We start from the raw sequence: 16,173 nt of genomic DNA on the forward strand, positions 1-16,173 counted from the left end.
CTTGATTAGTATTGTAACCCTGTTCCATAATGTGGCAACTTCCGACCGGCGGTGTAGCGTTGCATGTTCGAATCCTTCGTAAGGGGCGAAGCATTTCGTGGATCCAGACCATGGGTCCAGTAGGAAGGCGGTGGCGAGGGAGGGGGAGTACATGCGAAATCAGCTTCGCTCTTCTCACGTTTACGTTGACTTGACTGCTCCGAGTGCGACTTTTCGTCGTCAACTGCTGGAGCTGGCAAATTAGAGTGAACAGAATGAGGCCCCGCATCAGCATAGAAACGTACTAGTAGCAACCAAGGCCTCAAGCCTCTCTATCTTTCGTTGCATCTCCTCGATCTCCTTTCGCTGCGCCTCTTCCAAGTGTACGCTAGCGGCAAGATCCTCAACCCATGTCGAGAACCTGGGCTCTAAGGCCCGTAGCTCCTCTCGCAGCTGTTTCGAGGTTACCAGCTGGAACAGCTCCCCAAACTTGCCTGGTTTGGTGCGTCTGACCCATTTCCAGCGGCTTTTCTCCTTGTCTTTCAAGTTCATCCTCTTCACGGTGGCCCCAGTCGCTTCGAACCGCATCGCGTCCTCGCCGACTAGGAGTCGAAAGACTAAGCCAGCAAACCAGTAACATTGCTCCAGCATGATATTGTAGTTGGGCTTGTACTGGCCGATAGCAAGGCCGGCGGCAATGAACTCGTGAATGGCCCAGGGTTTTTCCGCCTCGGTCTTGAACGCGTGGTAGAGTATGTGCCCTTCGTCAAACTCGGCGGGACCGCAGATCTTGACGTGGTCTGTCGCAGGCATGTCCAAGGAAGGAAGGGGAAGGGACACCTGGGCCGACAGGGTACTTGCCAACCTTAAGGCAGACTCGTCAAGCTTCTGGCTCGGCATCGACCGTTCGGCTCTGAGTATCCCACATGGGCGGGCACTGGGGCCTTCTCGTCGCGAGACGTGCGCGAGGACGTATTCGTGGTAGGGAGAACGCTTTTCTTTGCAGAGATCGAGGCGAGTGATGACGTAGTCGGATAGGTTCGTCTTGATGTAGTGCCCGACATAGTCGGTTTGAAGGTGGGGGAAGGAAACGGGATGGCTGTAATCGCAGCCGAGGAGCGCACGTGTCAGTTCGGCAGCTTCGGGGTTCGCCATGGGGGCAAGTGGTGAGGTTCTGGCATGGACGGGTCAGAGTCACAGAGCGAGGCAGTCGACGCAGACTCACGGTGGCTTGGCGGGAAAGGGGAAAAGTGTCGGCAGCAAAGGACTCGCACACCATCGATATACCTGCTTGGAATGCCGAGCGTGGTCCGAAGGACGGTCCTGCTCATGGCATTGAGCGCAGGCGTTCTTACATGTTACATGCGAGAACAACAAGCACGCATCTCAACCTTCTAGGAGACAATTGACTTCTGCACACCTGCAGGTTCGGACGTCATTGACGTACGCCCATGTTGAGTGCAATGCGCGTGCGTGCGTGCAGGTCGCGTTGAGCCTTGCCAACTCCGCCGCTGAAGAAACCACCTCGCGGAGGAGCTGAATGGCTATCGGGGCATCAGGTCTACCATACTCGTACCTGGATATTGATCAACGAGCCTACGGAAGGAGAATCGGACCCTGAAGCCTTAGGTATGGATATGCACATTCTGACGCTGTCGCAGCAGCGAACGCGCTCGGTGGCTACTTGAGCACAGAGATATTGACAGGAATCATCCCAAACTACTAGCCATGCTAGGAGGTGGTGTTAGAGATCTTCGTCGTTACGATTCGGTCGAAGAGGGGGGTCACTGTGTGGTCTCAATACGAATCCGGAGCACTCAGTCACTGTGAGCGTTCTGCAGACCCGTGACGCATGCGCACTTGACCCCCATGCGTCAGCAGATTGTTTATCTGGCGATACGACGGTCGAAACAATGCGAAAAGATCGAGCGATCGAGGACGTTTAACAAACTTCTCAACCTGCCGGTGGATCTGAACTGCGTGGCTGCCTGCATGTTTACTGCATGAGACCTCGCGAGTGTGGCATAGAAGACCGGGAGGACCATATGCAAAGAATATCCTGGGGACCGACTTACCTCAATCGGTCAACACGAGGGTTGTGGATGTACATGTTAGACCCGAGGGTGACGACAACCCGACGGAGCCCGCATACGTCTACGCCCCCTGCGTTTCATATGCATACTTGAGGCTCTGTCGTGGTATCCCGTGCGGGACTCGTAGATATTGGCAAGACACGCGGCACGGTGGAGGATGATAGTACCTGGAAGCTTGATATTCCGAGGACGTTGCCTGTGGAGATATATCAAGTGACAACTGTTGTTACTGTGGATGGGAGAAACTTAACGTCGCTCTGTTGCGAGCGTATGCTCGCTGAACAAGCCCGTGTACAAGCTAACAAAAGCACCAACGACTTGTTCAAAACAAGTTGAACGTTAACGTGGCATAAGTAAGTCAAGTAATCCATCTTAGATAAGCCAGAAGTTCCCACGGGTTCAAGCAGACACGGACTCGTAGCGAACCGTTACTTGCCAATGCTTGTCCTTTCTCTCATTTCCATTACGCTACTTACTTGGTCTCACCAATTTGATCAAGCTGATGGGTACGGAAAGTGGAATGGTACGTTACGGAACTCTGCATGTGGCTAACATCTGCATGGTACAAGTAATGGTACTTCCGGCGAGTCGCCAGGACACTGGGTTTTGCATGTTCCCATACTGTAATGGCATAACGAGGATGTATGTGTTCGACATGGACGGGCACAAGTCTCCAACCAAATAGCGAGGAAGGTCGAGAGGGAATGGGATAGCTTGGTACGCCGACTTCAACTCTCCCCGTGTCCTCATGCTTGGGTTCTGTGTAGCACAACGTTCGTCAAACGACTTGCAAGGATATGGAACCTGTAGGCTAACGCACCATCTTCCAGTTGCCAACTCGCTCTTCCCGCATTGTCCGGACCCCCTCTCTCATACCGCGGACTTCGCCCCATGTCTCTTTCCATTACCCATCTCTTTCCCATACCTCTGCCTGGCCTCCGTTGCGGCCTGCAGCTCACGACGTCTCCGGAACACCTCCTTTTCCCGAGTCGCGATGTCGTCTTGCACGTCCTTCTGAGTGAGTAGAGCAAGACATCGAGAGTGCTCCGCGGCGCGTCCACCCCCGAACCACCTGCTGGCACAACTCTCTGGCGTCCTCTCCAGTCTCCTCGTTTCCGCGGCAACGTACTCCTTCCCAGCGACGATGCGAAACATGGCCGCCGCGAACAGATAGCACGGCTCCACCTGATCGCGTCCCAATTTCTCAACACTTCGGAGGACGAGCCCGGCGGCGATGAGGTCGACGAGGGACGGCGCGTGGTCGTCGAACGTGTGGGAGAAGACGACTTCGCTCGGGCGGCCGCCTTTCCCGGGGGCATCGATGACCTGGGCGCGGTCGCCCACGGGGACGGCGAAGAGTGAGCGGGAGAACGGGGCCTGACCCTCGGGGCGGTCACAGGGACACGTGCGGTCTATCCTGATGCAACCGGCTTCCCTGGAGGTGCCCTTTCCTGCGACGTGAGCGACGAGGTACGCGTGTCTGGGCTTACGCCGTTCCCTACAGAAGTCGAGGCGGGTGACGATGCATCTCCTGAGCTCGTAGTCGTCGCAGTGGTCCGTGTAGCTGCTCCGGAGCTGGTCGAAGGTCACGGGTAGGGTGTGTCTGGTGTGGAAGATGAGGTCGTTGAGCGAATTCAAGGGCTCGTCTGCAAGAGGTTCGCTGGGATGCCGGGGAGCGACAAGGTTGCAGAGGAAGAAACGGATGATAGACGAGAACCTCATGATGCAGGGCGTACAGGTGAGGAGTCTGTGAGACTGAGCTCGTCCGGAGGCTGACTTTGAATGCGGACAGGCATCAGCACCCCCGCTCGTTCGCAGTACGCCTCGCTAGCAGGAGCAGGCCCGGCGGCGGTTATCCGACTTGTAACTTCCTGATCTTTCTTGCGGTCCTGGACTAGACGGCGTATATTTCGCGTCTCCGCATCATGTGTTTGACCGCTACTGCTGCCGGATAGTGACATACTTGGGACGAGTTCGCCGTTTACTCAATTGGGCACGATACGTTGCGCGTCCAAAGGGTGCGTACATCCATTTGACAGGAGACTTGCATGTTCTTCTAGGGCTTGCCGAAAACGCATGGTGTCCATACACCTTATTTGATGGTATAGCACTTGTTCGTCCGCTGAATAGACACCGAGTAGGTCACCCAGGAAGTCTTGGAATTATCATTTAACTGGGACACCTTTCGCAACTAGAACCAAAATTCGCGTCGATCATGCGAGCAGGAACGAAGCTTTATGTAGCCTCGGAGAGTAACAGCGGTAGCCTCATACTGAATACCAGGGATACATGAATGAACGAACTTCCACCAGGGTCCGTTAGGATTTCGGGGCGCGCACCATCATCATGGCCACCACGCGGTACCGGCGTGGTGGCCAAACACACATTGCGGAGCTCTGGACGGCTTCCCCTCTTTTCGTATAACTTGGCGCGTCCCAGCACCGGGCGAGCTGCACCCTCACAGCGCGTCGAGGGGCAATGCTCGATTCCATGCAAGCTGCCAGCGCACATCGCCAGACGGAGTCGGAGACGAGGCGTCTCGAGCACTAGCACTGGTGATCGGGATTTCGATGGACCTGAAACTTCCGTTCAGGTGCTTTCGTCGTGAATTGAGACAGAGATGCATCGGATGGCGGACGCCCCCGGACATCCGGGATTGCTGGGTCGGAGAGCAAAGTTCCGAGGACATGCGCAGACCTGCAGGTGAAGAAGCGTTGCGAGGCGCTGGTGCTTCTCACGTACGGGCAACGTCCACGCATATGATGAGCGACGAGCGTAGTTCACCACGCAATATCACAGAGTTCTGGAGTAGCTCAGGCCCCGAAAGCATCGGCCAGCACATCCCGGTTCTCGTCTGAACGTGTCTAGGCGAGCCTACTCATGTACTCTACATGTACTAGGAGCAACATGCCAGATGGGTGCGGTATGCTATGCTATTGATGGGTATTATGAAGCATCGAGGACGATGGCTAGTGTGATGAACAGCGCCGTCGAACACAGAGCTTGAAGTCCATTCTAAGACCACAAGACTACAAGACACCAAGCAAAGACTGTTTGTCTGACCCATGTCCGTACTTCGTGAGGGAGTCGCAATGACCACCGCTAGCGGATAGCGGCATGGACACGTTGACAATGTGTTAGATCGGAACTCCTTCACGCACTCAAGCGTACGCAGCTCGAATGCCAACAAGATCGTCAGAGATATTGCATAGTAGAGGGGACGCTGAAACACTCTCAGCCCACTGTCTACCCGTCTACCGCCTTCGTCAAGAAACGGAGGACATGCGAGACACTTGCCACATCAAGAGACACCCACAGCACTCTCATAATCCTCCTCTGGGTCGTACCAGCACACACCGACACGCACCAGATGCCCCAGCCGTCCGCTCAGCTGCTCCTGTACCGCGCCAAGGTCCACGGCCGGTGCGTCCTTCCGTGAGGATTTTGAGGCGGGCTTGACGAGCAGAACGTGCAGAATCTCGAGCGAGCCGGTGTAGGGCTGCATCGTGAGCACCGGGGCTAGGACGTCGCAGAACGCCTCGCATGCCTGAGGGCCGTACGGGACCGCGTCGGGCGCACGGGGAGGTGGTGCCCCAGTCACTGCGTTGCTGTCGCCTGTTGAAGCGGCGTCTGGGGAGCGTTCGATCGTAGCGTGAGGCTGGGTGGGGTCTTGATAATGGGCGGGCATGGGTGCCGGGAGAGACGCATCCCAGGTGAGGTAGAGGCGTTTGAGGGACTGGAGAGCCTGCTTGCCGTCGGCAGACGCCATGAATGGTAGAAGCAGTCCTCGCCCATCGAGGCCGAGCACGCCAAGGGTGGCGAGGCGCGCGGGCAACGACCACAAGAAAGACAGACCGGGTGGCGTAGGATGGGAGTCGGTCCATATGTCGATGACCAGGGTTGTGAGGGAAGGGACGGTGGCCTCCTCCAGCATCGCGGCAAGACGTCGGAAAAAATCGTCATAGTCGAACTGAGACTCGTGGCAGGAGTAACACAGACGGAGTGCACCTTCGACCCGCGTTTTAAGGAGCATGGTCGTGGACGGGCTCTCTCGGATGCGGAGATGCAGACAGTCTGCCGCCGCCCACGCTGCGAAGAACGCCGACCTGAGCTGGAAGATTGTGGATATGATCCCATTGATTTCCTCCGGGTTTCGGAAGTCGAGCATGGTTGTATGCGGGATGTCGAGCTGTGCTAGCACGTCTACTATGAAATCCGCGTAATCGTCGATGGTCAATCGTTGCAGGGCCTGTAAACAGGCTCTCCGAGTCACAGGGCCATCCACGGGAATGCATGAATCGAGGAAGAGAGTTTCCAGGTTCGGACATTGTCCCAAGACGACGATCAGGCTGTCGAAGGTGGCGCGTTCACAATCACATCCAACCCACGAGCAACGTGTCAGTGTCAGGTGCTGCAGAGAGCGCAGGGGCGAAGTTATGGAGAAATGCCAACAGGGAAGCTGGAGAGTGAGAAGATGTGGCTGGAAGCATTCGTGGAGATGTGGATACGGCAGCTGTTCCGCTTGAATACGGTGCTCTGGCCCTCGGTGTTGCTTGACGACGAGAGACTCGAGCTTAGGCATCTCGGCATCGACAAGGGCGTGTAGGAACTTGAGCTCCCGGGGAACGACGACGGATAACTTGATGGAAGATATCCTGGGTCTATGACCGGCCAGGAGCACCGACAGCGGCTCCCCCATACCTACGAGATCCAGATCGAAGGTCAATTGCCCGGCGTGGGCAATGGCGAACTCCAACGCTGCAAGTCTCTCCGGGTAGGCACGGATGGAGATGTTGTTGAGCGACCACGGGTTTTCAGCGAGGTCTCGCCAGAAGGTGTAGGTGCGCAGCGCGACGGCGTTCCAGTATCGGCACACAAGTATCACGGAGCCTGCGCGTGCGGGAGAAGTCGGGTGGATGTGCGAGAAGATCTGCATGAGTATTTCTGCAGGAAGGTGGCCAATAGATCCCGTTATAGCCTTGGCCGACTGGTCAGCCTGTATTTTATCCTCTGGTGCTCGTGCTTCAGAGTCGCTCGATGACCGTTCGAGGCCGTCGACTCCGGCCTTGCCAGACTCAGACACTGCGACATTCATAGTGAGTCAATCCTAGGATAGAGAGATAATATTGAGGAAATCTGGTTAGCAGTCCGATTCTCTGCGTACGTGACAAGTTCTACTGACGAGGTGTCTCTTGGTAACGATGAAGTCGCTTCAATGGCCCGAAAGCACTGTGGATTGAGTAGGGCACGGTGAAATAGCTCTCGGGGTCTATTTTACCGGCAAATTAAACCTGGACCCCCTCAAGGTCCAAATTTACGGGGGTAAAATACGATAAATTAGGCTGGGCGCTTACTACCAAGAAAATACCGCCTTGCACCCATGAAAGACCTCTCTCAGGATGAGGAACCTATCTATTATTACAGAAACACTCTCTGCTGGAGCTGAAGCAAGTGAGAGGGAGATGAGCATGCGTCTGGGAGGCACAACAAATAAACCTGGTGTCAGACCCTCGCTCACTCCTCACTCAACCATCACTCAACCTGATTACAGGCTCAAAAAGGGCTTTCTGATACTGCCGTCAAGCTTCCGTAGCAGATTATGCTCTTGATGTGTTTGGTTACCATTGTGATGGATTCGAAAGACCCTAGTATGAGCATACCTGGGCTGTGATCCTGGTAGTCTAATATACATACCCTAATTAACATGGGGTTTGGGGCCCACCCTATTTTACCCGTAATTTACACGTAATTTACACCTGTTAATTAGCCAGTGCTAATCAGCGTAGCCTATTTCACCGTGACCTAAGATTGAGCGAGTGCATATCCAGCCACCAGGGTCACGCTGTGACGCTCACGTGCCCCCCAGCCAAAAGCTGTCACAGAGAGGGTTTTGGCTGGTGGCGCTTACACAAATGGGCTATCATCTCCCCCCTCGCGTCGCTTTTGAGAAATCGGAGACTGTCAAGTCGTTGGGAAAGCAATTTCCAACAACTTGATAGTTTTAGTTTTGCCGATTTGTGCCCCGAGGCCGAGCCTTCATCCGTTCTTTCCATTTCACCCGCAAAGCGTGACATTTTTCATCACGTGATGTAGCTGGAAATGCTGCCGCCCAATCTTACTTAGGATTGAGTGGCGGGTCGCGAAATCACAGCTCTTTGCGAAATCAATGTCGTTTGGACTCCGACGAGCGCCGGACACCTTGCGCCACCAAGTCCCGAGTCTTAGAATTCAGTTGAACCTCTTTCATTGACCTTTAGCCCTGGGGTTATTATTTACAAGGATTTCTTGGACAAGCCGTCAATCCCTGTGAAATTGAACGAAGGTAGTAGATGGCTCCGTTCATGTGCATGAGATAGCGCATCCAGCTCATGATGTCATCAAGCCGTCTCCAAGACTCAATACGAATTCATCGCAGCGGTCAGAGAAAGAAACTAAGGCATGCATCCCACAGATTCTTGGTCTCTATACACCTTAGACACGAATACATTTATATGGATATGATTCCAGTCACCAGCTCATGAAGAAGTGAAGGCTGGTGACCGGCTGGAGACACAGGCCCCATATCTTGTCATCCAGCCATGCTATTCACCCCGTTCAAGCTCGCAGGCAATTTGGAAGCACACAGGGTGGGTTCTGTATCATTCAAGTGGGAGCAATAGTGCGTTTATTGGGGTCTCTCGAATTTCTTGATGTTTTGAATTGATCGCGTCGTTTGTGTGCGCGCGTCGTCGGAGTCCGAACGATATTGATTTCGCAGAGTTGGACAGATAAGATCTGCTTTATCGGAGTTACACATGGTAATCTGGCGCCCATTTAGGAAGTGCCCTCCAATCAGTCTCCGAAGGTGGTCCGAGTTGTACCGGCAGAAGTCGCGTCAAGGCTCACCGTGAAGTGCCGCAGGAGCGTCATCGAGCTTGGTAGCAGCGCCGGCGACACAGTTTTCCTCCCCACCACGTCCCCACCCCTCCTCACCGCCTTTCTTAACCTCGACGACGCGTAGGTGTCGCCCTCTTACTCTCTCCACGGCAATGCAAGCTTCACGAGGTGAGCAGACGACATCGTCGGACGCGGAAGCCAGACGGAAGTTCTTATACTTCCTCCAGTTCGCGTTCTCGGCCGAAGCCTGGTCAAGCCTCGGCCATCCGTGCCGCGATTCCAACCCACAAGGAGGCTGCTGTCCACTGGAACAGGGTCGGAGGGCGCATCTGCGGTACGTTATCTACCCCCCGCCTCGAACGCGTCCATCTCGGGGTTTGACTTTTTGCCTCGTCGTCTTCCCGCGAACATGGGAACTTCCAGCCCCCGCCTGCATACAAACCGTCGATCTGGAAGCGCTTCCTGCAGTTAACCGGAACTGTTACCCTCGTCACCGTCGCAAGCGGGACCGCGTTCTACTACTTTACCCAGAAGGACAGGACGCCAGGTCACCAGCTTCCCCATGACCCGTCGAAGAAGACGCTCGTCATCTGCGGCAGCGGATGGGGTGCAACGAGTCTGCTCAACTCTCTAGACACGGAAGATTACAATGTGGTGCGTACTTGTGCTGCTCGGGAGAGGCATCAGAGGTCCGACTGTATGCGCAGATTGTGGTCAGCCCCAAGAACTACTTCCTCTTCACCCCGCTCTTGCCCAGCGTCGCAGTTGGCACTCTTGCTCCCCGCTCGATCATTCAACGTGAGTATTTCCGTGCATATAGTCCCTGTAGATGCTCATTCTTTACTAGCCACACGCTATCTTACGCGTCATAAGAAGCGCCAAGTTACTGTGATCGAAGCTTCAGCAACAGACGTCGATGTATGCGCTTCCTATGGGTCGTCCATGATCGTACATGCTGACCGTTCTCCCCTAGCCTCATACGAAGACCGTGACATTCGCAGGTCTGTCCTATCGGGATGGGTGTATGCTCACTCTTGCTGATTGGATATTCCCCAGATACCTCGGAGATCCAAGGTGCAGTCTCCAACACGACGATACCCTACGATTATCTCGTCTTCGCGGTTGGCGCTGAGGTGCAGACCTTCAACATACCTGGAGTACGAGAACATGCGTGCTTCATGAAGGAGCTTGAGGACGCGGAGAAGATGCAACGCCACTTCATGGACTGTACGCATATGACGTCATCTGCAGGACGCGCGGGTTCGCTCACCACTTCACAGGCTTGGAGTCCGCCGCGTTCCCCGGGCAAACACTTGAGGAGGTCAAGAGGCTATTGCATATGGTTGTCGTCGGCGGTGGTCCTACCGGTATTGAACTGAGGTATGTTATCTGATTCGGCGTTTGTGCGGAGGCGTCCGACTAACGCTGCTGCAGTGGCGAACTCCACGACTTCCTCGAGGAGGACCTGCGTTCGTGGTACCCGGAGCTCTCGGAGAACGTCCGCATCACCCTCGTCGAGGCGCTGCCCTCGGTGCTGCCCATGTTTAGCAAGCAGCTAATCGACTACACCGAGTCGACGTTCAAGGCGGCCAAGATCGATATCCTGACGAAGACTATGGTCAAGGAGATCAAGGAGAAGAGCGTCGTTCTGCAGATGCCCGATAAGAGCATCGCAGAAGTGCCCTGTGGACTCGTCGTCTGGGCTGCTGGCAACACGCTGCGCAGCGTCACCCGCGATCTGATGGCTAAGTTCCCTAAGGAGCAAACCAACAGGCGCGGTATCACCGTCGATGGTCCGTGTCCCTGATCTGATTCTGTAGACTAAGACATAGCTGACGACTGTCTTCAGAGTGCCTGCGCATGGCTGGTGCGAACGATAGCATCTTCGCTATCGGCGACTGCACAGCTACCTCGTATGCGCCCACCGCGCAGGTCGCCTCCCAAGAGGGCGCGTACCTAGCACGCGTCCTCCAGCAAATCGCCAAAAAGGATGAGCTGCAAGCGCGTCTCAAGGAGCTTGCGACTGCGCCTGAGGCCGAGGTGAAGGAGGAGCGCGCGCACCTCGAGAAGCGCCTTGCGAAGCTCGAGAAGATCCGCCCCTTCAAGTACTCGCACCAGGGTTCTCTTGCATACATCGGTTCCGACAGGGCCATTGCTGACCTGCCCTTCTTCAATGGCAACGTGAGTGCACTTGTTGGCAGGACCACGCATGCGGCGATTGACGGTGTTTTGCAGCTTGCCACCGGTGGTGTCGCGACGTACCTCTTCTGGCGCAGCGCGTACCTCACCACCCTTTTCTCCATCCGGAACCGCACTCTCGTTGCGACTGATTGGATTAAGGTCAAGCTCTTCGGACGGTAAGCGGCCATCATCGCATACTTCATCGCACGTTCTGACACATGCATACAGTGACGTGTCTCGCGAGTGAAGACTTAACTTGGACGCTATTTATCCTCTTCCTCTTTCCGCGGGCAGACATTAGACTATTACGATTCGACTAGTTGAATATAGACGTGATAGAGGTTCTGCCTTTGTCTTACCCTAGGACCTACGTAACCTCGGGATGACATCATCGCAGAGGTGTGTCCCCCGAATTGGAATATACTGGTTACATCCGCTACTGGCGTACCTACAGTCACCCAGCGGGTTCTTCTGCTCTCGACAAGATACAGGTACGCAGCTGAGCGAGACCTGCTGCGAGCCGCGCGGGAAGCAGATGCGACGATTCAAATCGAGCCCGGATGCGGATACGCGTCGCGACATGAAGTCAGCCTCTGGGCGGGATCGAGCAAGCCGCAGGGCCGCAGCTCGAGGTTTTGTGTCCCGTCATTGTCGTTCGCCATCCTTATATCGCGCTGGTCGCCATCGCCCCACACCTCTTCAACTTCCCGCACTCGAGCTTCTCGTTTCAAGCTGCAAGATAACGCAGGCTCTACTATTCTAGCGACGAGTAGACTATGCTGGATAGGCCGGAAACGATGTTACAGGCCCGTGCAGGGCCTGGAGAGCTCAATGCGGCTGTTGTGTTCTGGGTTGATATTCTGCTGATATGCGTCGTCGGGCTGTTGTCCCTCCTGACCTTACCTCGAGCCTTCGCTCGCTTCAGTCGCGGTGGAGGGTGGACCCAGGGCCTCTTCTTGCGTACGTCGAACCAGCCACCGCGCTCAACGATGAAGGCTGACTGACACCTTTGCAGGACACGTCTCGCGAGATCCGGACATGCCATCCGACGCGCAGTCTGAGTATTCCCGGCGCACTCTCGTTCGCAGATCCATGAACGCGACGCAAAGCAGCGAGATTCAGGCCGAGAAAGCCCGAACCCCCCGCCCCGGGCCGCGGCGCGTTCGCGCCTGGCAGACGCTCTTCCCGCGCATGACGCGCGTTCTGCGCTTCGGGCTCGTCGTCGGGCGCGTCCACTTGGGCGGGGCGGTCATCTGCGTGTTGTACTTTGCGCTGCTGCTGTTCGCTGCGCTGTATCGGACGACGATCTGGACGAACCCGGTGCGCGCGGCGTATGTCGCGATCTCGCAGATTCCGGTCGTGTATCTGCTGGCGACGAGGAATAGCGTGCTGGGTGTGATGCTGGGGACGGCGTATGAACGGGTGAGTGGCGTGCGTGGGTTTTGGTTGTGTTATGTGTGGTGGTGATAGTGTTTCTTTGCTCTACAGCTAAATTATTTGCATCGCTTCGCGGGCCGGCTCCTTGTCCTTGCTGCGAACGTGCATGCCATTGGTTTTAGTGAGTCGTTATCTTCACTTGTGCTATTACATTGGGTTGACGTGTTCGTAGTCTACAAGTTCACCTTGCAGGGCAAGTGGACAAGAGTGATCGCGGAGCCCGACATCTCATGGGGCCTAGTCTCTCTGGTCTTGCTGGACATACTTTTCTTCTTCTCGCTCGACATCTTCCGACGGAGGTTGCACAACCTGTTCATCTCGACGCACTTCATCGCGTCCATACTCTTCCTCGTCACCGTGCGTCTGCTCTTTCTCCCAGCGAGCGCACAATGCTATGCGATGACTTACCCCCAATCGTTTGTCTCCGCAGGTCTGCCTCCACATGAACGCCGCAGTCCCATACGTGATCGCCGGCGCCGTGTTCTACGGGCTCGACCGCATCCTGCGCCTCCTCAAGTCCCGCCTCCGCACCGCGACGCTCACCTGCCTCCCCGAGCTGCACATGACGCAGATCTACATCCCCACGCTCACCAGCGGCTGGCGCGCCGGCCAGCACGTCCGCCTGCGCGTGCTCTCCGCTGGGATGGGGCTCTATGCGTGGGCGGAGGCGCATCCGTATACGATCGCGTCCGCGTCGACGAGCGGGGGGACGGTACAGGAGGGCGTGGTGCTGCTGTGCAAGAATACGGGACGGTGGACGAGGAGGCTGTATGAGATTGCCGCGGAGGATAGGAGGGGTGCGCGGGGTGGGAGCGATGTGAGGGTGTTCCTTGAGGGCCCGTACGGTGTGTTGACATTTGCGCGTCGCCGGGGGGAAAGTCTGCTCATGCTCCGCTGAACTTTTAGGAGGGCCCGGCTACAGCATACCGAACAGCTTCGATGGGGCGGTGTTCTTTGCTGGTGGGAGCGGTATCTCGTATGGACTGTCAGGTGCGCAAGAGTTGCTGGAACAAGCGAAAACCGGAGTCAGCAGCGTCCGCTCCGTCGACCTCGTCTGGTCCGTCCATCATCCCGGTATGTATCTGACCGTTTACTTTCAATCGCCAATCGTCTAACACAAGCATGTAGATTGCCTACGGCCCATTCTACCCATCTTCTCCGCTCTCCTGGCGGAAAGCAAGGCTGCGGACATCGCCCTTCGCATCTCCGTGTTCTACACCCGCGCAGTGACGGTGCGCCACTCGTTCGAGGACCTGCAACTCCCGACTGGTCTCTCTCTCACGCCAGGGAGGCCAGACGTGTACAGCGTGCTCGTCGACACCACGCAACGCAACGAGTCACGGAGGGGCGTGTTCGTCGGAGTGTGTGGGCCGGCCAGCCTTGGTGATACTGTGCGAGAGGCCATCGGGGTTCTCGATGTGCAGGGGCTCTCTAGTAGAATGGGTGGTTATGAGTTGCATGAAGAGTGAGTGTTCCTGTTCTGTTTTCTGTCATGATTGTCCTTGACTGACTCTGTGTCGTCCATTAGGATCTTTTCGCTGTAGATGCCAGAACGTTTTCCTGTCCCTTGCTAGCGCTTCGCACCTTGTACTGTTATACATTGGATGCATGAAGACCTTCCTTGAAGTGAGACTATCGATTTGTGGCGAATGTCCTTGACTTATCGTGACTCTCGCTCACTCGGATCTTCTGGCTGTAGATGCGCAGTGTCTTCGTGTCGCTTGCTAGCGCTATGCAACTTGTATACTTACACCATGGATGCGGCCCATCGAACCTTTTGGGGAAGTGAGACTACCGACTTTGGCCCGGTCCGCCAGCCCCAAGCGACGTCCAGGTCCGTCTCCTGGTATGGGCGCTCCGCGTTACACAATCTGGCTCAATCTAATCGAAGCTAATCAAGACGACTCTGTTTCGAACCATCATGCAGCGACTCCCTCCAGAAACCCTCATGTACATCTTCGTGCACACCCGGCCGACGTTGACGCACTTCGACTGGGTCCGCAATATCATGGTCGTATGTCGACGCTGGAAGAGCATCCTCGTTCGTACTCCGCAGTTCTGGGCAGACCTCATCGGAGACTCGAGTTGGGACTTGTACGGCTTCACCTCGGAACGTCCGAGCGCAGAGATTTGGCCAAGGTTCACCTTCGCCGTGTCACACTCAGGAACTTTACCCTTGTATCTCTATTTGACGTGCGTCGATGCCCAAGCTGTGGATTTTCTCATACCCCATCGATGCAGGATAGCGACGCTCGCCGTGTCGCAGAAGTCGCCCAGCGTCTCCCTCGCGCGTTTCATCAGCGCACCGTTTCCGATCCTTGGACGACTGTCCCTCGCGTCTGTGCACGTTGGGATGCAGCGTCCAGACTTCATAGACCAGGTGCCGTACGCGCGTATCGATCCTGCCCTCCTACCCGGACTTTGCTCCCTTGAACTGCCGGGTCGCCACTTCGCACAAGTTGGTCCATTCCGCTCATTGCGACATCTGACGCTCATGGAATGCCGCTGGCTCGACTGGTGCAGTTGCAGCAACCAGTCGTCCACCCTCAGCGGCATTCTCGATGCATTGGAGCAGTGTCAGCAGCTTGAGACGCTTGCTCTCCGAGGTCTACCCGATACCGATACCGATGACTCCGACCTGAGGGCCGTTGGCCGGGTGGTCCGCTTGGCTGGACTCCGCGATTTGCATATCGAAGACACCCCCAGATCCGTCGTCGCGTTTTTTGACCACCTTGTTATTCCCGCAACCACCTCGCTCTACTTGACCGTCGACCCGGGAGACGGCACGTTCATGGACCTCTTAACCCAGAATGTCAAGACCATCATGCTCGCGGCGTGCGGCGCCGAGCTCGTGCGCTTCCGCGGTGTACCCTGGTCATGCACGGTCGAGATACACGGAGCGCACGGGCAGGTGCTGCGGATCACCGAACGCAGGCTCTTGGTCGAGGGGTACGGCAGGCAACTCTTGCAAGTCGCAAACCTGTTCTCTCACGTGCCCAGGGTTGAAGTCCAGCTGTATGGGAACACCGCAGATGACACCGTCCTGCGGAGAGCCTGGTTCCGGTTCAAACACCTCCGTTCCTTCGAGATGATCGGTTGCGACGCCAGGCTGCATCTGCTTCCCTTCATGGCGTCGCCGGAGGGCCGAGAGGCGCTGCGCACCCTCGAGCACCTGTGCATTACGTGGGACTGCAAGTACGACGAGAGGTTCTTCCCGAATCTACGGAAAGGACAGATGCGCGAGGGCCTTGACCTGTATGCCGTTAAGGCTAGTGGGGAAATTGCTCCGTTATGGCCAATGCGCTACAACGCCTCGGCTTGCGAAGCGTTCTGTGATATCGTTGCGCCTCTGTTGGCATCTGAGCCGTTCTCGGGCTCAATTCAAAGCCTCATAGTGCTCATGGTCTCGCAAGCTCGAGATGAGAAGGCTTCTGCCGCTGTGGATAACATTATGCGCGGACGTCTTGGACGACTGGGCACACGGCTCAATGTGCTGTGGTACTACTAAAGAAGAATATGGCCAGGGTTCCGACGATGAACGCACTGCAATGTATGATATACTAGGTAGATAGTTGAACTTCGTGTCGTGTCGTTTGGTCGCAAACAT

At 56.0% G+C, this 16,173-nt stretch overlaps 6 protein-coding genes across 6 annotated transcripts; 3 read left to right on the top strand and 3 right to left on the bottom strand.

Moving 5' to 3' along the window:
• Nucleotides 1-5: 5 nt before the first annotated feature.
• L226DRAFT_609988 (uncharacterized protein) lies at nt 6-1,217 on the bottom strand (the record flags this gene model as incomplete). Its single annotated transcript, XM_067686110.1, has 2 exons — nt 285-1,217; nt 6-232 (listed from the first exon to the last, which is right to left on the bottom strand). The coding sequence occupies exons 1-2, from the start codon at nt 1,132-1,134 to the stop codon at nt 6-8; spliced, it is 1,077 nt and encodes a 358-aa protein (XP_067540154.1). The 5' UTR covers nt 1,135-1,217.
• A 1,355-nt stretch (nt 1,218-2,572) lies between these two features.
• On the bottom strand, nt 2,573-3,811 carry L226DRAFT_531344 (uncharacterized protein). Its single transcript, XM_067680059.1, has 2 exons — nt 2,893-3,811; nt 2,573-2,831 (listed from the first exon to the last, which is right to left on the bottom strand). The coding sequence occupies exon 1, from the start codon at nt 3,792-3,794 to the stop codon at nt 2,943-2,945; it is 852 nt and encodes a 283-aa protein (XP_067540155.1). The 5' UTR covers nt 3,795-3,811; the 3' UTR covers nt 2,573-2,831; nt 2,893-2,942.
• A 1,474-nt stretch (nt 3,812-5,285) lies between these two features.
• On the bottom strand, nt 5,286-6,245 carry L226DRAFT_531345 (uncharacterized protein). Its single transcript, XM_067680060.1, has one exon. The coding sequence runs from the start codon at nt 6,103-6,105 to the stop codon at nt 5,374-5,376; it is 732 nt and encodes a 243-aa protein (XP_067540156.1). The 5' UTR covers nt 6,106-6,245; the 3' UTR covers nt 5,286-5,373.
• Nucleotides 6,246-8,993: 2,748 nt separating this feature from the next.
• L226DRAFT_253764 (NADH dehydrogenase) lies at nt 8,994-11,590 on the top strand. Its single transcript, XM_067673291.1, has 12 exons — nt 8,994-9,116; nt 9,176-9,282; nt 9,372-9,602; nt 9,656-9,746; nt 9,796-9,866; nt 9,922-9,949; nt 10,005-10,175; nt 10,229-10,328; nt 10,383-10,741; nt 10,798-11,129; nt 11,184-11,305; nt 11,358-11,590. Exons 1-12 carry the CDS (start codon nt 9,101-9,103, stop codon nt 11,374-11,376), a joined length of 1,647 nt encoding a protein of 548 aa, XP_067540157.1. The 5' UTR covers nt 8,994-9,100; the 3' UTR covers nt 11,377-11,590.
• A 1-nt stretch (nt 11,591) lies between these two features.
• Nucleotides 11,592-14,335, top strand: L226DRAFT_253746 (iron reductase). Its single transcript, XM_067673290.1, has 9 exons — nt 11,592-12,089; nt 12,145-12,551; nt 12,618-12,687; nt 12,739-12,923; nt 12,997-13,411; nt 13,473-13,640; nt 13,695-14,031; nt 14,095-14,192; nt 14,266-14,335. The coding sequence occupies exons 1-8, from the start codon at nt 11,906-11,908 to the stop codon at nt 14,108-14,110; spliced, it is 1,782 nt and encodes a 593-aa protein (XP_067540158.1). The 5' UTR covers nt 11,592-11,905; the 3' UTR covers nt 14,111-14,192; nt 14,266-14,335.
• On the top strand, nt 14,266-16,173 carry L226DRAFT_253803 (uncharacterized protein). The gene has a single exon (XM_067673292.1). It carries the CDS (start codon nt 14,488-14,490, stop codon nt 16,072-16,074), a length of 1,587 nt encoding a protein of 528 aa, XP_067540159.1. The 5' UTR covers nt 14,266-14,487; the 3' UTR covers nt 16,075-16,173.

The sequence above is a fragment of the Lentinus tigrinus genome (genome assembly GCF_003813185.1).
Source record: "Lentinus tigrinus ALCF2SS1-7 unplaced genomic scaffold L226scaffold_4, whole genome shotgun sequence".
NCBI lineage: Eukaryota > Fungi > Basidiomycota > Agaricomycetes > Polyporales > Polyporaceae > Lentinus > Lentinus tigrinus.